General features: G+C 39.2%; 1 protein-coding gene across 1 annotated transcript in view; it reads right to left on the reverse strand.

Moving 5' to 3' along the window:
* The window catches only part of Ints2 (integrator complex subunit 2), a 59,868-nt gene extending 38,371 nt beyond the window's left edge, over nt 1-21,497 (reverse strand). Inside the window, exons 1-11 of the mRNA XM_023703158.1 lie at nt 21,199-21,497; nt 19,674-19,980; nt 19,012-19,150; nt 16,176-16,278; nt 12,743-12,856; nt 10,560-10,690; nt 10,060-10,233; nt 7,522-7,748; nt 5,206-5,331; nt 580-651; nt 364-478 (exon numbers count right to left, since the gene is read on the reverse strand). Of these exons, the coding sequence (XP_023558926.1) occupies nt 364-478; nt 580-651; nt 5,206-5,331; nt 7,522-7,748; nt 10,060-10,233; nt 10,560-10,690; nt 12,743-12,856; nt 16,176-16,278; nt 19,012-19,150; nt 19,674-19,966 (1,494 nt within the window). The 5' untranslated portion in view covers nt 19,967-19,980; nt 21,199-21,497. The remainder of the gene's footprint in view (nt 1-363; nt 479-579; nt 652-5,205; nt 5,332-7,521; nt 7,749-10,059; nt 10,234-10,559; nt 10,691-12,742; nt 12,857-16,175; nt 16,279-19,011; nt 19,151-19,673; nt 19,981-21,198) is intronic.
* Between the last annotated feature and the right edge of the window lie 798 nt (nt 21,498-22,295).

The raw sequence follows: 22,295 nt of genomic DNA on the forward strand, positions 1-22,295 counted from the left end.
AAATCTCTACTTTGCTCACACTGGGCTTATATTTACTATCTTGCTTCCACTTCACAGAGTGCTGGGATCACACACCGTGTTCTGTTTTGGTTCTCTGCAGGCAGAACCTTAGAATGGCAGCAGTAGTATACTTTACTACTACTAACTGATGTGAGTAACATGCTTTTCTGTGCTTTCCAAACTTTGTGCATTGAACACCAGTTATTCTTACAAGTAAGTCCCTCAAAATGTACTTTCTTAGAGGGCCTGATAAAACCTTAAATTACAAAACAACTAGAATTACGGAAATGAAAACAATATATTTCATTTATACTCAAAAAAGCCCTCCAAACTGGAAACATCTTCTTTTAGAAATGAAATTACCTTCATTCCCAAAGTGGAGCAGACTAAGTCAATGATGGCACTCAGCTGGTTGCTGTGAAAGTACATGGCAACCAACAGCAGCATCTCCCCAAAAGACGCAGACACACCCGAAGTGCTGGCGAAACAGAAAAAAAAAAAAAAAAGAATTTTCAAAGAGAGAATAAAAAAGCTTCTCAGCTAAATTTCTCCCAACAATGTTACCAGAAGTAAACTTACCTCTCAAAGTAAGCTTCTTCCTTTATCATCCAGCTCAGCCACACCACCATCAGCTGCTCCTGCTCAGGAGTACTGTGTAAAACATACAAGTCACTGCTTTAAACTGGATTTACCAGCAGATGCATCAGAAAGCATTCAGAAATTATTTTTGGTAGGAATTATTTTTTCTTCTCTTATTTTGAGGAAATATCAAGTTAAATACACCGTTTGCTGAACTGGACCATATATTATAACTGAGCGACAGGGTCACTCTGGAGCTCAAGGATGGCACCTTTGCTTTCCTCCCTGAATCTGAAGAATCAACACTCAAATCTTACTATATTTGAAAGCTGGAAAGAGTTAACTTCTTCATATTCTTTGGAAAAACAAAGACTATTTGGGATTAAAATTTTCAAATGGGGGCCAGGGAGATGGCTCAGTAGAATAAGTGCTTCCCTGGAAAGTGCAAAGGTCTGAGTTCAATCCCCGGTTCCGCCAAAATAAAATAAAATAAAATAACATTTTCAAAGGACGGTATTAACAGCTGACATGTATTTATTGAGAAAACTTAAGTACCAATATGTCAGAATCTAGCTACTAGGCAGTAACAAATTAGTCCAGTTTTACCAGCAAAATGAAGACCAATTTATAGAACAATTTTTAAGGTCCAAAAGTATAGAGAAGTAAATGATTACTAACCATGAAAAAGAAAAAAGGTAACTATAGGCCAGTCAGATATGAAAAAATGGTTAAAAATTTAACAATGACAATAGCATTTTAAAAGCAATTCCTAGATTTTTAAATAGAAAGGTACAAGCTGGATTTTGACTTGTGAAAAATATTTTTATTGTTTGCTTTCCGCCTGACTATAGTGAATATTGATAAAACATAAAACTTAAAAGACATGCTTCTCCTACTACCCCCAATCAATGAAACTTTCAAACGTCATGCTCAAATACACTGAAATGATTCCACTGATAAAACACACTGTTATAAAACAGGAAAATGTCTTTAGTCTACAAAACTTGAGCAGGAATCCCATCCCTGCTAAATACTGGTATTGTAATCCTGAATAAAAAAACTTAAGGATTAAAGGTAATGTTTAGAAAACACTTCAAGTAAAGAAGAAGGAAAGGGGGTGTGTGGCTCAGTGGAATAAGTGCTTCCCTGGCAAGCACAAGGGCCTGAGTTCAATCCCCGGTTCCACAAAAAAAATGAAGAAAGCAAGCATTTCATTTCATTTCATGTATCTAATTTTCCAACCTCCTGAAACCCTACCAAAACTAAAGTAAATTTCTTAAAAGGCATAAATGTTGAATAGAGATAACACAGTACAATACTGGAATCTAGAGAACATTTAGATGAGAGATAACTGACTTTACAGCCCTGTAGCAGCAGAACATTACACAGGCAGAAGAGAAAATCGATCATTTTATACCAAAGGATGTAGGTTATTGACAGCTTCAGAAGGTTCTAAGAGTGGAAGAGACTAAAATAAGGCACCTTCTCCATTCTATACATCTAGATGAATACCCATCTCCCCCTAAGCTAAGAGAAGGCTGATGGATCACTCTCTTGAAGTGGTGAAGCAGTGTTAAGGGCATCTGGTTATACCTGGAGCACCATTCTGAAAGTACCACAGGAGAGCTGAGAGAGGAGCGATGCTGCAGGCTGAGCTCCACAGGCCTCGCCACTCTTTTCTCATTTGGCTCACAGGTTCTGAGACCGCCCTTATGCTCCAGGCAACAAGGTGGGCTTCTCTAGGGCTCTGATCAACCCAATAGTTTCCTAAAGTTCCATCCAAGCATTTTGATGTTCTAATGTATCCTTCAGTTTCCTATTCATAAATAACAACAATCTAGAAACAGTAAACACCTAAGAAAAGCTTCTAACTAGAAAGAGACCAAAGAAAGACCTCAGAGAAAAGTACATATAAAGCCTGTTTATTTATTTACTTATTTTTGTATTTTTAAGGAAGGGTCTACAGTGTTCAGGGTCTCACTAGATTGGACTGTAGTGATCCGCCTGTTTACAGCCTCCCAAGAGCTGGGATTAAAGGCGCACATCACCACGCCCAGTCTTACTTGCCATCTCAGCATGCCCCAAGGGTGGGGTCGGCAAAAGCCCCTTTAAAGTCCATTGATATTTACTGACATTCCTAATTTTAATATCATTTATTATGATTAACATCATTATTATTATGATACAATCAATAATATTATGCAAGCATGGAGGAACAGGTACTATAAAGAAACATTCAAAGAACAAAACAGAGCTAGAAATTAAACACTGAATAGCGAATTGAGGATCAAGTTGAGGTCAAATCATAAAAGGTAAAATAATCAGTTTCTTTCTATAGTGATAAAAATATCCTAGAATTAAGACTGCGAAGATATTTGTGTAATTCTGTAAGTAACTAAAAACCACTTAATTCTATACAACATATTCTATGGGTATACAGATTATATCACAATAAAGTTTTTTTAAAAATAAGAACAAGGAGCTGGGGAGATGGCTCAGTAGAATAAGCGCTTCCCTGGAAAGCGTAAGGGCCTGAGTTCAATCCCTGGTTCCAAAAAAAAAAAAAAAAAAAAGCGAGAACAAGATAAAGGTGAGTAAAGATTAAAAAATAAAATGATCACTTCATCAAGATCCACTCAAATAAAAGTAGGAGGTATTTTCTGGGTTGTTTTTTTTTTAGATGGGGGTCTTGCTATATAGTTCAAGCTGGCCTTGAATTCACTATGTTGTATAGGCCAGCCCCAAACTCACAGGGAACCGCCTGCCTTAGCCTCCAGAGCACAGGGATAACAGGTGTGTGCCACCATGCCCACCAAAAGGAGATTTTAAACAAAGAAAATTCAAAGGAAAAACACTAGCAATTTAATTCTAGACATGTTCCTAGATCTGTAAGACATGAATAGGTTTACTGAATATTTATACTTCAGACAATAAATAAGAACAGAAGTTTTAAAACCTTAGGGACAGAATGCTAACCCTACAGGTTTGTACACTGAAAAGGAGCAGGCCAAAGGACTAGGAATCAGAATGCCAGGCTTGATACCAGAAATCAGAAGACAATGGGGAAAAACTTTAAAAATTCTCTAAAGATTCTAATTCTTTTATTTTAAAAGTCTATAATCCATCACACAATCAAATGTCAGAAATAAAGGCAACTGCAGAAATCCCAATTTCAAAGAATTTATTTCCTACACGCCCATTTTCTCAAAAGCAAAATGAGGAAGTAAATGAAAAGTAAACGACATGAAATGCAGGGTTGGGGCTGGGGAGATGGTTCAGTGGAATAAGCACTTCCTGGCAAGCACAAGGGCCTGAGTTCAATCCCTGGTTCCGCAAAAAAAAGAAAAAAAAATACAGGGTTAACAGGGGGTTTAGAAAGAAGGGGGAAGAAAGTCCCCTACATGAAGAGGGATTCTTAGAGGCGAGGTGTGCACAGCTGTGTTCCAAACCTAAGCAGATCAAAATGCTCTACCAGAGATTTCTAAAAAAGATTAAACTAATAGACTATCAGATGAATCACAGCATGCTGAGAGAAGATTTAGACTTGCAGAGATTTACGTTAATGACGCATAAAACACCAGGCAAATTAATAACAAAACACTGAAAAATTATTCGTATCAGAGAGATCATCTACTATGGGACTGCGCTCTCAGCAGTAATTACATAATTAAATGTAATACTGTAACTACTGATCTAATCAAAATCACTATAACTGTAAAAGGTGAATGGGAGAATAGGGAAGATATGTGGATATACTTTCAGACAGAGAAATAACTACTTCCTTATCTTTTATAGTGGGAACTCAACAATATCTAACACAAAAAATTAGCAAAATGTATCAAATACAAACATGTCAAGAACAACTTAGTCGAACCCAGGACAATTAGCCAAAGAACTGAAAGACGCTGTGTTCAGAGATAGGAAAGAAGTCTCTTTTTTGTAGCAGTCCTTGGGATTGTATCCAGGACCTTCACACTGAGCTACACCCTCAGTGCAAACTTTTAATTTTTTTATCTTTAAAGGGTCTCATTAAGTAGCTAAGTTGCCCAGGATGGGCTCTAAACTGCAAACCTCCCTGGAAGGCATGTACCACGATGCCAAACTTAATTTTAAAAACCTTAAAGAACTATTTTTCCTCCTTTAACAATGATTTTATGAAACTCTGATAAACGACTGAAATACAACAAATGTTACTGACACACTTTTATTAAAAGCTACTACAACTACTGCTCATATCCGAGCAAAAAAAAATTTTTTTTTGGCAGTACCAGGGATCAAACTCAGGACTGTGCACTTACCAGGCAGGCGCTTACGCTGCTGAGCTATATCCCTAGCCCCCTGAGAAAAATTTTTATAGTGAATTTTTTTTTTTAATTAATATGGTATAGAGTCTCACTACACAGCTGGGACTCCCAGAGATCCTGCAGCTGCAGCAAACGTATAGTAAATGCTTAAGCTAATGCTATCTGTACTTCCTTTTTCTCAGTACAGAAGATCAAATCCAGGGCTTCACATATGTGAGTCACTGTCTCTTCTAACCACCTACACTTCCAGGTCCTGTTATCCATTTGAGTAAGTAAATAATCCAGACTTTGAGAAAGTAGAACAACGTGTACAGCAGGGTACCTGACAAGTGTAGAAAAGGCCAGTAGCATACAAAAGGAAAGGGAAACAAAGCGAACCCCAGCTGGCGTAGCAGGAGGACGACTTGTCATCAACTGCAGTAGCTGTTCAGCTTCTTCTTCAGTTGGTCTAAAAAGCAACACATGATTAGGATTTACTTTTTTAAGCTGAAGAAAGAAGACTTCACAACATATTAGCCTCACTGATACAATTTTGAACTGTTTAATGACCCCACACTATAAAATCACTGACAGCCAAAGTTCTCAAAAGCAAAATAATTACAATTTGAGGCACAAATATAGGCAGGCTTTTCCCAGTAGTGAGACAATAAAAAAGAACACACAGCTAAAACCACACAATACAATCTTAATAATGAATGGTGAAAATTATGATTGCTCTGTGACCTACTCACTGTTTTTGTCAAAACGTGAAAGTATGTTATGCATACAGAAACGGGCAAAAAACTAATATTTACATGGTACTCAACAGTAGAAAACACTAGAAACATTGGGAATTAAAGCGTTTTGTGTCTAGGTGATTATATTGCTCAGGCTGTGCTCAAACTTGGACTCCTCCTGCCTTAGTTTCCCAGATGCTGGGATCCCAAACAGGTGTCTTTTCTTTCTTTCTTTCTTTTTTTGGGGGGGATACCAGGAATCAAACTCAGGACCTTGTGCTTGCTAAGGCAACGACTTGTGCCACTGAGCTACATCCCCGGCCCACAGTGTTATGTTCTTTTGGGAAGAGCCTTTGCCTTCTTTACACTGCGTAACTTGTAATATAGAATAAGCACTTTTTTCTATACCCTGCTGAACTGTCATATATCCTTCTAGGTCTGGCTCAGCTGCCAGCACTTTATCCTTTGCAGTTTGCTTCTGAAACACCCAAAAGTTCTTGTAAGGTAAAGATGTTTGCATGTGTCACAACCTCTAGGAAAATGTCATCCTTTTCTTATAAGTCACTTTCCTCACTTACGTCAACATGTTCAACTTTGCTAAATGCCTCTGACTACATACTGAGGGGTCTATCAAATGGTGCCAGTGTTAAAATTCATACAATCAGCTATTTCAATTTATATTTGGCTCAAATGTCATTTTCCGTGTTAATATTTTTTTTGTTTCTTTATTATACTTTCTTCCTATGGCAAATTCCCTCTTCCATTTACCCACTTTTAGTAAGTGGCATAGGTTTACCACCCACTGAGAGACAAGGAAGCAACATAACTACCACTTTGCTGTCTGCACGTGAATCCAACAAGAGATGTGTGGTGCTCAGTCCCCAACAGACTTTAAAAGAAATGATACAGTCACTAACAGACCCGAGCTTAATCATACAGCTCCATGTGTCCTACAGAGCACACAGCAAAGTTTGTACTTTATATTATTATGAGGTTCATACACTGTAGCCACTGAAATCTGGACACCATTGAGGGATAAGAATTTTTTAACCAAACTGTAGTAACTGAAATTCATCCATATCAGAGACACAAAGTGACAATGAACATAGAATAGTTGAGGATATTATTCAAAAGGATGCAGTACAGCGAATAAGTAGGTTTGTGTTTAACCACCACAATGTATCAGGGTTGGGTTTTTTTTGTTGTTGTTTTTTGGTTTTGGGGGTTTTTTTGCAGTACCGAGGATTGAACTCACTTGCACTTGCCAGGCAAGTGCTTAGTCTACTGAACTATCTTCCTGGCCCCATATATCAGTTTTAAGAAGTGTATGAGGGGGGCCGGGGAGATGGCTCAGTGGAATAAGTGCTTCCCTGACAAGCGCAAGGGCCTGAGTTCAATCCCCGGTTCCACAAAAAAAAAAAAAAAAAAAAAAAAAAAAAAAAAACAAGAAGTGTATGATGTCAGTTGCAAAATGAAACAAAGAAGAGATTTACTTCAACTAGCTGCATGGCCAAGTAAAGGATCACACAGAGATCATTCAGTAGAAGTCTCAAACTGTGGTGATCAGAAATTAATAAACTATTCTCGCCCCACCTATATCTTTATAATTCTATTACAATCAGACCTAAAATAAATAAGTATATTCCTTTTTTTTTTTTTTTTTTTTTTTACTGGGGATTGAACTCAGGCCCTTATGCTTGCCAGGGAAGCGCTTATTCCACTAAGCCATCTCCCCGGCCCAATAAGTATATTCCTGATAGGGATAGTCGGCCTTAGAACAACCATCTTGATGTAGACCAGGCTACTACCTGAGCCCAAGGAAAAACTTTTAATTCTCCAACTACAAAGGCATTAGGCTCACTTTCCTGGAATTAGAAAGAAAGTAAAATGGCAAAAAGTTAAAATATCAAATTATGGAATACTTGAGCCCAGCAATCCCCATGAGAGCACAGTACAGACGCAAGAGTGCGCTGGCTTTCACAACGTGCTCTTCCTTCAGGCCCGAGTACACGGACACGTTGGGCTCCATCTCCACATCGGCCTCTTCTACAATGCGGGTGCTTCGGACTGTGGGAAGAATGCCCATCAGCTCCAAAAGAAGCTGCCTTCTCATTTGCCACAGGACAGAACTGCTGGTTTCTCTTTTTCTCTGAAAGAAATCAGAATCACAAACAGAAGAGAGCATGGAGCTTTTACTAATATGAACGGAAGCTCAAACAGACCTCCCTGTTTGAACACCTGAAACCAACCTGTTCCAAGATTGTTTCAACTACCGAATCTCATTTTAACAATTCAAGTAAACTCAAAATTCACAGATCTGTTGGACGCTATTCTGCTCCCCCTGACTGGGACAGGTTGCAGATGGAAGACCAAATTAGTGATCATATGAACTACACAACTGCTTTGTTTTTTTTTTTTTTTTTGAGACAAGACTACTCGTTATGTAGTCCAGGCAGGACTTCAACTACTATGTAGCTCAGACTAGTCTTGAACTCAGGGCAATCTTCCTGCCTCTGTTTCCCAAGTGCTAGGATTCTAGGCATGTGTCATCATGCCCAGAAAATTACTATTATTTAAATGATACCTTTAAATACACAGTATAGGGCTGAATATGTAGCCAAATAGTATTATTATTGTCTAGCCTATTACTTACCTTGTATAAGCCTCTGGGTTTGATCTACAGCAAAGAAAAAATTAAAAAATAAAAAGCATGGACCGGGGAGATAGCTCAGTAGAATAAGCACCTGCCTGGCAAGTGTAAGGTCCTGATTTCAATCCCTGGTACCACTAAATAAATAGCAAATACATAATGCAGTACAGTAAGAAATACTCAGATTATAGAGGAACATAATCTTGAATTTAAGCCCTAGCTCTACTACTAGATGACCATATACTTTAAAATACATGAGGGATGGAGCCAGCAAGATAGCTCGGTGGTCTTAAGCGCCTGCTTAGGCAAACTTAGGCAACCGCAGAGACTACAGTTCAATCCAGTCTCACACCAGCCCCTCCCTCCGGGCAGGCTGAGTTGGCCACAAAAAAATAAGTAAATAAAAAAAAAAAAAAAATAAAATACATGAGGTAAATTCTCTGAACCTAATTTCTTTTGCCAAAAAAAATATATATATATTTTAGTAATAATATTTTGCTAGTGTAGACATTGTAATTAAGAGTTTCCAAGCCTATATGCACGATAGTTCTTCTGGCAGAGATGATGTCTTAATTATTTCTGACTCTACAGGACCTAATGTTGTATCTGATAAGTAGCAAATGCTATCTAGTAAGTAGGTACGTCAGTGAAAAAGAAAAGCTAATACACTGAAAGCAGTTCTAAGCTACAAAGGACTAGGCAAATGTTACTTGTTTATTATCCGAGCATGTCAAGTACAATATGATAAATCTGCTTTAAAAATCAAGCTTAATAATTAAAAGAAGAAGCCAAGCATGGTGTCTTGGCTTCTGTAATCCCTGTAATCCCAGCACTAGGGAGGCTAAAGCAGGAAGACCACTGCAAGTTCAAGACTAGCCTGGGCAACAAAGTGAGCTCAGGGCCAGTCTGAACTGCATAGCGAGTCCTGATTCAAAAAGACCAAAAAGAGGTTGCACAGCATTGTAAATGTAGTTAATGCACAAACTGCACACTTCATAATGATTAAACGGCACTAGACGAGTACGTACATAAATATGCACATATGTATAGAGTAAAATTGCAGAGTATAACTTATCTTAGTGACTTAATGCAGCAGTGAGTCTGACCCAGGATCCTGGAGATTTCTAAGACCTTTTCATGGAAGCCAAAAGGGCAAAAGTTTTTCCTTAACGATACTAAGACATGGCCTTTTTTCCCTCCCATCCCACGAGCCTACAATGTGTTTTTCCAAAAGCTTCTATTAAACCAAATAATGACAAGATATGAAAACTGTAAAATACCATTATTCTCTCTAAATGTTTTGGCTTTGGAAACTATACTTCCTATTTAAAATTAGGTTCATATTTAATAAAGTATTTACTGCTACTTATTAATAATTAAATATCTCAAAACCTTTAGTTACATTTTTAATGAGAAACATCAAAAGATAAAAAGCCATTCAAATAAATTCTTTTTGCTTTTGTTTTTCTTTTGTTTTGTTTTGTTTGGCAGAACCAGGGATTGAAATCAGGCCCTTGCACTTGCCGCTTGCCAGGCAAGCACTTATTCTACTGAGACATCTCCCCAGCCCCTTAAATGCTCTTTTATATCCTCAATGATTTTTCAAAATGTTAAAGATGTCCCTGAAATTAAGTTTGATAACTACTGACCTACATATATCTTCTTCCCCCCCCACCCACCCCCCAGTACCAGAGATTGAACTCAGGACCTTGTGCTAGCCAGGCAAGATGATATCTTAAGAGTGTTTCTTCCTCCTTCAGTAATTACCAAACCATATGATCCATCATGGATACAAATATTTGGCACTCACCTGCTGTCCATTTCGGATAAAAGTTCCAAACCAAGTCCGGACTTTTGCATTTGTTCCAAGAAGCAAACCACTGACAAAACAAACCAGGTCACTCACTCCATCTTCACAAGCCTCATTTTTGGTATGATCCAACGTCAAAGCCACTCCAAGGCCTGGCAAGTGACATTCTTCCACCTAACACAACAAAGCAAACAAATTAAACTCAGTATCTTAAGGAAAAGGTTAGACGTTTTAAAATCTAAAGTATCTAACCCAGGCATTGTGGCTATTCCTATCATCCCAACTTCAGAAGGCACAGGCAGGAGGATCACCACCAGTTTGAGGCCATCCTGGTCTATACATAGTGAGTTGAAGGCCAGCCTGAGAAAAGGAAAGGTAACTCATCCAATCTATAATAAAAATTCCCAAACTCTACAAGATTCTAAAACCATTTTGAGAAAAGTATTTTGTCCTAATACAGTATAAAGGGCTTTATCTCATAAAACAACAGGATCTCTTACCACCATGCCTCGGACCTTGAGGGCCTGAGAAGGATTCATTTTACATAAGAAGCGTAAAGCATCTGTCCTGCGCCTTCCTCCAAGGCTTTCTTCATCTTGTCGTTCTCCATTTTTGATTAGGCCTCTACAAACTGAATATTTAAGAGTCTATTAACCCAAGCTCTGTAAGAAAGATGTTATGAACTGGGCATGGTGGTGCACACTTGTAACCCCAGTACTCAGGAGGCTGAGTATAAGGATCTCCACAAGTTCAAGGCCAGCCTACCTACAAGAAATCTCCCTTAAAGGGCTGGGGATGTAGCTCTGTGATAGAGCATTTGCCTAGTATATGGAAGCCCTTGGGTTCCTACAACAAAAAAAAAAAAATGAAAGAAAACAAGAAAATCTACCTTGAATTAAAACAAAAAGATAAACCAGGTGTCATGGCACTCCTAAAATCCCAACACTCAGGAGGCTGAGATAGGAGGATCACTGAGTTCAAGGTCAGCCTGAGCTACACAGGTGAGTTCAAGGCCAGTCTATACTATACAGTGAGATCCTGCTTCAAAAAAAAAAAAGGTAGGCAGGCCAGATAGTTCAGCAGACTAAAGCGTCTGCGTAGGCAAAGCCCAGCAGTCAGGGCATCCCCAGCATGCTGTGCCAGTCCCACCAGTGGGGGCATACTGAGACATGATTGAGAATGGGCATGGTGGTGCATGCCTGTGATCCTAGTGCCCGGGAGGCTGAAAATAGGAGAATCACTATGAGTCTGATCTACATAGTGAGACCCTGTAGACCCTTTACTACATACATTAAAAAAAAATTTTTAAAGTAATTCATTTTTAAAAATAATATCTAAAAATATATAGTATCCAAGCACTAATTATAAGAGATTACCTGGCTGTATTGATATGAGAAAAAGTAGACTTCAAAAACATAAAAATTACCAGGCATAAAGATTATTTCATAATGAAGGAAATAAAGGCTCAATTTATCAAAAGATGCATGGGGCTGAGGAGATGGCTCAGTAGAATAAGCACTTGCCTGGCAAGCACAAGGGCCTGAGTTAAATCCCCGGTTCCCCTAAAAAAAAAAAAAAAAAAAGATAGCTAAAAGATGCACATATATGGACTCCATAAGGAAACTTGAAAACACATGAAGCAAAAACTGACAGCACTAAATAGAGAAACAGGCAAATCCACAATTATGGTGGGGACATCAAGATACCTCTTTCAGTAGTTGAAAATATTAAGCAGACAGAAAAGCACTGAAAACATAGTCTATCATGTCATGAGATGTCTAAGGGAAATACTATCAATATGCCCGTGTCACAGATGAGAAGTTATTATGTCTTAATGGATCTCATGCAATGAGTAACAAAATTAAGAATTACAACCCCAAATTCAAGGCTTTTTATTCCCTGGCTCCTAATTTATAAATTATCTTGCTTAATAATAATAATAGTTTTTATTTTTATATCACTCAGACACAAAGAACCATTTTCAGTCATTTGTACTTTAAAATAGAGATGAAAATTCTTTATTGATTTTTCTCAGTTGACAGCAACAGGCCTAAAAATCAAAGGTCTAATTGCTTTGAATAAGCTTTGAAATAAAATCCTTTGTTTCTTCTTAACTAAAAAAAAATAGGACTTAACCACTGCACAGTGGCATGTGTCCATAATTCTAGTTACACAGCAGACTGAAGAGGACTGCTGGAGCCCAGGAATTCAACACCAACTCGGCCAATATAGCGAGATCCCAACCTTAAAGGGGAGGGGGGAGTGCTGGTACAGGCTGATAATGCAACCCTCTAAACCCAGCACTCTGAGAGGCTGAGACAAAAGGAACACAAACTTAAGTCCAGCCTGTGCAATGCAGCAAGACTTTAAAAATAAAAAATACAAGAGTCGGGGAGCGGGGAGCCTGCCCCTTAGCTCAGTTCTTTAAGTGGCTGCTTCAACAAAGCAGTCAGGCTCAGGTTGCTGTGGTTCCATCCCCACAACTCAAGCCAGCCAAACCTGCACTGAAGGCATTCCAAGCAAAAAAAAAAAAAAAAAAAAAAAAAAAAAAAAAAAAAATCAGGGATGTAGCTCAGTGAGACGGCCCTACATTCAATCCCCAGTACCACACACAAAGGATCCTGTACACTGTATATATGCTCCACCAAATGTCTCCAATATCCCATTTTAAAATGATATTTACCTTCATTAAAACTATCAGGAACATTGGCCACCAAGAGACACAAGAACCAGGCACCATTTCTAACATGCAGCAAGGCTTCAGCTACATCAACTATAGGAAGCAAGGAAGGGAGCTCTATAAGAAAACAAAATCCATGTCACTGTTAAAGAGTGCTATTTCATTATGTTACATATTTTGATGTCAAATATTTCAGCAAACTTCAACTAAAGTATTCTTATTTTCATGGTTTAGAGCTATTCTGTGTGTGATGTAGCACATGCCTGTAATTCTAGCACTCAGGAGACTGACACAGGAGGATCACAAGTTCAAAGCCAGCATGGGCTACACAGTGAGTTCAAGACCAGCAGAGACTTCACAGTGAGAACCCTTGTCTCAAGCAAACAAGCTGAGCTATCCAGTAAAACACCCAATAGCTGTATATGGATATTTAAATTTAAATTTAATTAAAATTGTTCAAAAAATAAAAATAAATAAATAAATAAAATTTGTTCAGTTGCTCAGTCACAGTAGCTACTGTTCAAGTAACCCACAGAACATGTGATTAGTGGCTACTAAATGGACAGGGCACACAGAACAACACAGAAAGTTTTATTAAACTTTGCTAGCCTAAGATTCTACAAAATTCTTTGCATTTTTATCTTTTCATTTTTATTTCTGTCATATATGCCTATTAAAAAGAATCTGGAGGCTGGGGAGATGGCTCAGTAGAATAAGCGCTTCCCTGGCAAGCGCAAGGGCCTGAGTTCAATCCCCGGTTCCACAGGAAAAAAAAAAGAATCTGAAAAATATAAAACAATAGAAGTCTTTTTAAATTAGCTCTAATCTCACAGGTCTGTCATGCTACAACTCTGTATATGGTTAGATTTCTAAATTTATTTGTAAAAATATATAAATGCTTATCTCTAGTTTTTTAAAATTATTTTTCCTTCATATTCTGTAAGGACTTTAAAGTTCAATATATCAATACTTGATAGAAAATCCATGTTCCATGATATGCCTAAGATATTTGATATTTAGACAGATAGGGTAAATCAAATTGCATATATTGCAGGTTAATAATAAGCTTCTCTTCTGGAGGGTTAACAACCTAAGTTAGCAGATCAAAAATTGGAGAAAAGGGCTGGGGAGATAGCTCAGTAGAATAAGTGCTTGCCTGGCAAGCACAAGGGCCTGAGTTCAATCCCCAGTTCTGGAAAAAAAAAAAAAAAAAAAAAATTGGAGAAAAGGAAAGGCTGCAAGCTCAGCCAACATTTTGGCCCTAGCCTTTCAAGGTCAGTGAAGACTCGGGACATAGGAAAACCTGTACTATAACATCATGTAACTCAGTTGTGCCCCAAATTTTCTGATCAAGGAGATTACGGAGCCACAGAGTAATGTGACACTGACAAAGGATCTACAAAGTGCAGTACAGGGCTACAGGATAAATCCTGAGAGGACTTGACTGATACAAAAGTTACACTTTTTGTTATATAGGTCTTGCTTTATCTGGGTCTTAACCATCCAGCAGAAAAGTATAAAATCGAGGTATATAAAGTAAAGCCATATGAATACGATGAGCTATAAAAGGCTCAAGTCAATAACTCTTGAGGATAACCCACTAATATTACAGACTGCTGGACAGTGTTAGATTGTTTTGCTGAATTCATGCACCTATAGTATTTAGATGCCAATAGAATACCCACCTCTGACAGGACTAAACAAAAAAAAAGGGGATACAAAGGAAAGAATATTTTGTATCTGTATATACAAAATAGTTAGGATAGATATATAGCTACTTTCGCTTAATTCAATTGAGAAGAAAGATGTGTATTAATAGTGTTTGGACAGGATATCCTGTCTGCCTCTTGTACTACAGATAACCACTAAGAAGATAACAATGTACAAAGCATTGATTATTGAAACTGACCTACTAATCAGCTTTCAAACTGTCTCATTCATATTTGTTTCTCGATAATAAAAATTGAAAAAAATTAGCTCCAATCTCATTGTCTAAAATCAATATTTTGATTTGTTTTGTTTTGTTTTCTTTTTTTAATGTATTTTTAGTACAGAGTCTACAAGGTCTCACTATATAGATGGGATTCATAGTGATCCTCCTGTTTTCAGCCTCCCAAGTGCTGGGAGTATAGGCGCGCACCACCACATCCAGCCTTTATTTTCTTTTGTCTTTGTTTTTAAATCTGTGGTTGTGTGTGTGTCGCACCAGGAACTGAACTCAGGACCCTGCCAGGCACACTTATTCTACTCAGTTATCTCTCTAGCCCCTGGGGTTTTTTTGTTTGTTTGTTTTTGTTTTTTGTTTTTTATTTTTTTGCATAACCGGGGATTGAACTCAGGCCCTTGAGCTTGCCAGAGAAGCGCTTAGTCCACTGAGCCATCTCCCCAGGCCCCATTTTGTTTTTTGACACAGGGTTTCACTATGTTGTTCAGACTGGCCTTGAACTCACTATGGAGGCTGGCCCTGAACTTGCAGTGATCCTCCTGCCTCCGCCTCCCAAGGGCTGGGAGTGCAGATGTGTGCCACCACATGTGGTGTTTTCTTTTTTAAAAAAGATAAATAAGGCTGGTGAGATGGCTCAGTGGTCTAAAGCACCTACTTGGAACAAGCTTGGCAAAGCACAGGGACCGCGGTTCGATCCCCCAGCACCACATGTCAGCCAGCCCCGCCCCCAGGTGGGCTGAGCTGGCCACACATACACACACACACACACTCTCTCTCTCTCTCTCTCTCTCTCTCTCTCTCTCTCTCACACACACACACACAAATAAATGTTTTTTTTTTTTTTTTAAAAAAGATAAATAAAAACAAGATCTCACCATAGTGTCCAAGCTAGCCTTGAACCAGAAATATTCCCACTTCAGCCTCCCAAGTAGCTCAGACTACAGGTATGCATCACCATATACAGATGCTTTTTTCATTTTACATACTGTGACCATTTTCCAAAATCACTAACAAGCATTAAAATCATTAAATCAGGGGCAGGGAGATAGCTCAGTTAAATAAGCGCCTGCCTGGCAAGCACAAGGTCCTGAATTCAATCCCTGGTACCACAAAATTAATTAATTAATTAAAATCATTTAAATCAAATATGATTTTAATATGTAAAATATATGCAACATTATACCAATAATGTTATGTCCTTTAACTCAATTATTCTATTAGTTTGGGTTTTTGTTTTGTTTTGTTTTGTTTGGTTTTGGGGGCGTTTTTTTTGGCAGAATTGGGGATCGAACTCAGGACCTTACACTTGCCAGGCAAGCACTTATTCTACTGAGCCATTTCCCGGGCCGCTCTATTAGTTACTTTTTTAGCTTCAACTTTTAGGCCTAATTTTATTAGATAATTCCTAACAACATTCCAGACTAAGAAGTTACACACCATCATTTAACAGCAAACTATGCCTGAATTGTATCTTAGCACTCAGGACAGTACCTGCTTGTAGAATACAAAGTACATCTGCAGCTTCCTCCAAGTACACTGGACTCTCAAAGAGCTCAGAAGACTTGAAAAAAAATTCCCCATTGGATTCAGATACCTTACAATGGAAAAAAAAAAAAAAATAGGAAAAAAAAACTCTATAAGTTCTATTAATTTCAGGTAATAAGTTAAATTGCTTAGTATCTTGGTATATTTGTTGAACTTACACAAACCATGTTTCTTTTCTCTCTCTCTCTCTTTCTCTTTTTTTTTTCTTTTTCCCAGTATTCAGAATCAAACCTAAAGGTTTAACTACCATTGAGCTCTTCTACTATACTCTATCCCTAGCCCTAGTGAGACAGAGGCTCACTAAATTGCTGAAGCTGGCCTGGAACTTGTAAATCCTCTCCTTCTTCAGGCTGCAGAGAGGTTCAGATTCCAGGAGCAAACCATCACACCTAGCTCTTAATATGCCATTAATATACTGCAACAGAATGGACACTATTACATCACTTTCGATCAGTTTAACCACAATTACCAGTTAGATCTGGCAACATTAGCCTAGAGCATTGATTTCCATTTACGTATTTTAGGACATCTGAAATTAAAGGACAGGCAAACCAAAGAAATGATCAAAGAATGCTATCAATATACCCAGTTGTTTTCAAAAGCCAAAACCTCTAAACTTAAAGCAGTATAATAAATATAAATTCACATTCAATCCTGAATGAACTATGAGAAAAATCCAGGAACTAAAATTTAGATCAACAAAAGTACCAAGTTTTTGGAAATTTCCCTTCAGTAGTTTTATCACCTTATTCTCCATATGAAGAATGCCAAACAAAAATTAGAGTAGAAAGTTTGCTTATTTTAGCAGAACTACCAAGTGATGGATTAAGATATGACATGGAAAAAATGTGGTTGAAATTAAACAGGAAAAGAACAACGACAAAGTACAGTGGAAAATAACAAGAAAAATTATTTGTAAATAAAAAATTAAAAAAAAATTATTTGTGAAAGGAAAGATTTTACAAAGATCTGTAACAAGCCAGGCATGGTGGCACACGCCTGTAATCCCAGAACTAGGGAGGCTGAGGCAAGAAGATCACAGTGAGTCTGAAGATAGCCTGGGCTATAAAGTGAGTTCAAGGACAACTTGAAGTATATAGCAAAACCCTGTCTCACAAAAAAAGACCATAAAAGGGGCTGGGAGATAGCTCAGTAGCATAGGAGCCTGCCTGGCAAGCTCAAGGTCCTGAGTTTGATCTTCAGTACCAAAAAAAAAAGACCAAAACACAAAATTTTTTGTAACACATTTAAAAAACACTACCTAAAACTAGATGAAACTTTCTACAAGCATTTTCTTTAGAAACAGAATTTAGGTTTTATTTTTTCCCACAATTTATAAAACCAAACTTTATTTACCGTAAGTTAATAATTGACCCCTAATAACTTTTTTTTTTTTTTTTTTTTTGGTACCTGGACTCCAGCTCAGGACCTTGAGCTTGCCAGGGAGGCACTGTGCCACTGAGCTATATCCCTGTCCCTGATCCCAAATAACTTTTGCCTCTAAAACGCTGGGCCTATTTTCATATAAATCACTTTATTATGAAGATCCAATTTATTCCTCTGTATAATAAATCCCAAACATTAGAAATATTGTACAGTTTCAATAAACCATAATTATCCAAAGGTCTATGACTTAATATACCCTATAGTTTTGCTGGAAGAAAATGGCCTTCGTTAGGAGCAATTAAGTCATGTGGTACATGAATCCAGTCAATCAGTGACCCTATATCTGATTCCTTAGATGCCTCTTACTGTTACATGAGAGGAGTTTCATGTTCAACCAATGTCTAAACGAACACACACATTTTTTTCTTTTTTTTTTGGGGGGGGGGGGAGGAACCAGGGATTGAACTCAGACCCTTGCGCTTGCCAGGGAAGCACTTATTCTACTGAGCCATCTCCCCAGCCCCATATTTTTCAATTTTATAACTTATCAATTGATACCACTCCTTTCTAAATATCAAGAAGCCACTGTATGAATTCCATACAAGGGGGGAAAATCCCTATTAAAAAATGCAAAAGAAGGGGCTGGGGAGATGGTTCAGTGGCATAAGTGCTTCCCTGGCAAGTGCAAGGGCCTGAGTTCAATCCCAGTTCCACCAAAAAAAAAAAAAGCAGAAGCATATATAAGAGAAAATAATAATTAGACAAAACATCCTATAAAGCATGCTTTTTTTATTTCTTTTGTTGTTGTTGTTGGTTTTGTTTTTTGTTTTTATGGTGGTGGTGGTAGCTTGGGGCTCGTTTTGTTGTTCTTGTTTTGCAACAGTAGGAATCAAACCTAGGTGCACACTGTCCCAAAGTTATAACCCAACACTTTTTATTTTGAAATGAGATCTCACTGAACTGCCCAGATTGACCTCAAACCTAAAATCCTATTGCAGCCTTTAGAATAGCTGGGATTACAAACTAATGTATACTTTTTTTTTAATGTATACTTTTAATATCATTTTAACCTTTGAAAGGGAAATAACTATCAAATGGAAATAACAGTAGAGGATGCAACCTGCCTGACTTCTTGCCTCTATTTCTCTCTACCTTTCTAGGCATAGAGATCAAAGCACAAATACTTTCCCTTGCAAACAGGAGGGAGACAAAGAGATGGAGTGAGAGGAAGACAGAAAGGAGAAGGAGATACTAAAAGAATTAAGATGTGTTCTGAACATGTACCAGCTCCCCACGACGAAAGTAATCATTATGTACTGCAAACATGTATTAGTAAAAATAAAATTTTGAAAGAAAAAATCATGGATACTATTATGTCCAAAACATAAAAGGGCACCTTGTTCATAATTGCCAACAGTTCACTAAGCACAAGACGCAATCGACGAGGGGAATCACTGTGTTCGAATTCTAATGTCAGTCCATGCTGAAGCTGGGATACCAGGATGCTTTCACTGCTGGCTCCTCCAAGTTTATGCCTGATGCAGTACAAACATGCAAAACAACAGCTATGTGAACACTGGTGTGAAAATAATACTTACATAAAATTTATGTTACCAAATAGTCTACATTTTAAAGGTTTTCTATTCTTTTTGAAATGCTGCTAGTTTATCTATTTCAGCAATTCCCAAGATAGGTAAGGATTCCCATCCCATCTGGTAGTTAACACACACTCCATTCAACTAAAGCACCTACTGGATTCAGAATGGGTAGCAAAGCATATAACACATTAAGTGAGTCCAGTAAATCTTTCTAATCCAGGGGAAGTTATCCAACCCACTTCCCACTGACAGTAACTGACCTAGTAAGTTCTCTCTAGGCACAAAAGTATGTGGCCAATCTTTTCTAGAGATATTTTACAATATAGAATTGACCCTAGAATTTTAACTACAAATAGAAAAGTCCTAGGTAAAATGATCTCCAAAGTTTACATTCTCACTCCCTGACTCTTTCAGAAAGCTAAGTAAATCCCAACCAATGTATTATATGGCAGAATATTACCTGAGCTGCTGCTCTTTGCTGGCATCTTGTTCCAAAGCATGAAAGTCCACAGACAATAACGCAACAATGGAGTTGACTGCTTCCACTCCAGAAAGAAGGCGAAGGATAAGTTTTTTATCCTGAGCCCAGCTTTGGCTCTGGTCAGCTGGAGCACAAAGTGCCATCCGTACCAAACAGGGCAGAAGAAGTCTCAACTCTGGATCACTTAAAGATGCCAGGCGGACCACATCGACTTTCTGCATTGCTTCAAAAGCAAAAGGGCTAACAAACTGAAGGCTTGTACACTCAGCCATTATTGCTGTTGACCCTGGTGATAAAAAATAAATAAATGCATGGTTATAACTGCAACGTGTATGAATTTGAAAAATATAGGGGCCGGGGAGATGGCTCAGTGCAATAAGCACTTCCCTGGCAAGCGCAAGGGCCTGAGTTCAATCCCCCGTTCCACAAAAAAAAAAGAAAGAAAAAAGAAAAATATGGTGGGTCTTTGGCAGGCCCTTACGTTGGCAATGTTTCTGGGTACAACTAAAACTCGGGTTTCTTTCTATGTTTCTACTACCACCTAGAAAAATGTGAAAAACAGAACTTATTAGGTCCAGCCTTAGGAATCTTCTGGTCTAATACTCTTATGTCCAAAGTACACGTATCAAATCCAGAAAATTCAGTCACAGACACAAAGTACTACTATTAGTTTGTTCAAAACCGAAAGCTGAACCCTCATGAAATAAACATCAGGGCAAAAGCCAGGTGTGGTGGTGCAGCCTGTCATCCCAGCACTCGGGAGGCTGAGGCGGGAGGACTGCCTCAAATTAGAGGCCGGCCTGCACTACAGTGAGTTCAAGATCAGCCACAACGACATAGCAAGACCCTATCTAGAAAAAATAATAACAAAACTTTTAAATCCCAATCTAAGACTTCTTTCACTGTACCAAGTATACAGCTCCTTGCTACATAAACGCAGGTCCACGAAAGGCCCCAGTCATGGAGTTCCAACCCCAAACTTTTGGACTGCTTTCCCATCGTGCATGAGTAAATGAAAACACTGGTAAATCACCTCAGTGGCCAAAAGTCACGTCAGATTGCAGGCTCTGGAGAAGTCAACGCTATTTTATGTCCCCTGTTACTGGGTTTTTAAAAAGTAGACGGGTCGGTACTTATCTTTGCGAGAGAGTCAAGTCCCACTTGGAGACTTCTCTGTCTTTAAGAGAAATCACACACACACACACACACACACACACACACACACACACACACACGACACCACCGCAAGGAATGGGAGGCTCGAAGCAGGTAGCCAGAGCCATCCCCTCCCGAGCCCGACTGACTAGCAGAACCGCGGGGCAGTCCCGGGCACAAACGACGCTCGGCCGTCAGCGCGAGCGGTCGGTTCGCGGAGCCCCGAGCGCTGCTCCGCTCCTGCTCGCGTCGTGAGGACGGCCAACAAGTCCCTCCGGCAGAGCAGAGCCTGGCCGGCTGCCGACCCGGCGGAGAACGCGCCGCGGCCTGAGGAGCGGGCGCTTCCTACCTTCGGAGCTACCCTGCAGCTTCACGGGGCCCCACGGGGATTCCGCGTCTTGGAGACGGGACGCGGCAAAACTCGAGAACGCGGTCCGAAGTTGGGCCTAGGCGATCATCCGGATCCCCAAACCCTGGCTGTGCCAAGAACTCAGACGCTGGGCCAAACCGGGTCGTCGATAAAATGGGGGCAGGGTGGGGAGACGGGTCACAGAGGCAGAAGCAAATCTGGAGAGAGGAAAAAAGCGGAGGAGACTTTTTTAACCCGCCCCCAGCACCTTCATTCATCCCCAGAGTTTGTCTCCTGTCGGCCACCGTACTGGACTGGAAGGAAGAGTGACTGTAAGAGGAAACCCAGACCTCGGCGGCCGGCAAGCGGTGCGCATGCGCGGGCCCGCCTCTTCCTTCGCTAGCTGCCGAGTCTGCTTTCCCTCCTTAAAACACTAGCTCTAGTCCTTTTTTCAGAACCTACCAAGCGGTCTTTTGTTAGATTAAGAACCCGAGTTTCATCGGTACGAGATTGGCGTGGCATTAAATAATATGAACGTATGTTTTAAAAAGTCCCACTGTTCTTTGGTCAGAACACATGAATGGACCGCTGTACCATTCTTAGTATCTCTGCGTAGACCCTCACAGCACCAAAGTTCTAGAATCCCAGGATTTGTAGAATATAAAACGTAACCTAATCCTAAACTGTCTTCCAACACGGGATTTTAGAAATTCTCTGAAAGTCTCTTCAAAGTTGTGGAAGCTGGGCGAGGTGGCCCAAGCCTGTAATCCCAGCACTCAGGAGGCTGAGGCAGAAGGATCTTTGCAAGTTTGAGGCCAGCCTGGGCTACAAAATGAGCTCAAGGGCAGCCTGAACTGCATAGCGAGACCCTGTCTCAAAAAGAAAAAACAAAGGACAACTGGATGTGTACGGATAGAAACTGTCTCCATCTTCATCTGTACAGAACAACAAACCCTCTCTGGCCTGAAGATTAGAGTGTCCCAGGAATGGGTGCTGACACTTACCTTTCTCCATATTTCCCTCTCCTTTCCTTTCAAAAAAATTTTTTTTAATTGAGAACATTTCTCAAGATATAACCCAGGGGCTGGTGAGATGGC

Source organism: Octodon degus, unplaced genomic scaffold (assembly GCF_000260255.1).
Source record: "Octodon degus isolate 3935 unplaced genomic scaffold, OctDeg1.0 scaffold00164, whole genome shotgun sequence".
NCBI classification, from domain to species: Eukaryota; Metazoa; Chordata; class Mammalia; order Rodentia; family Octodontidae; genus Octodon; species Octodon degus.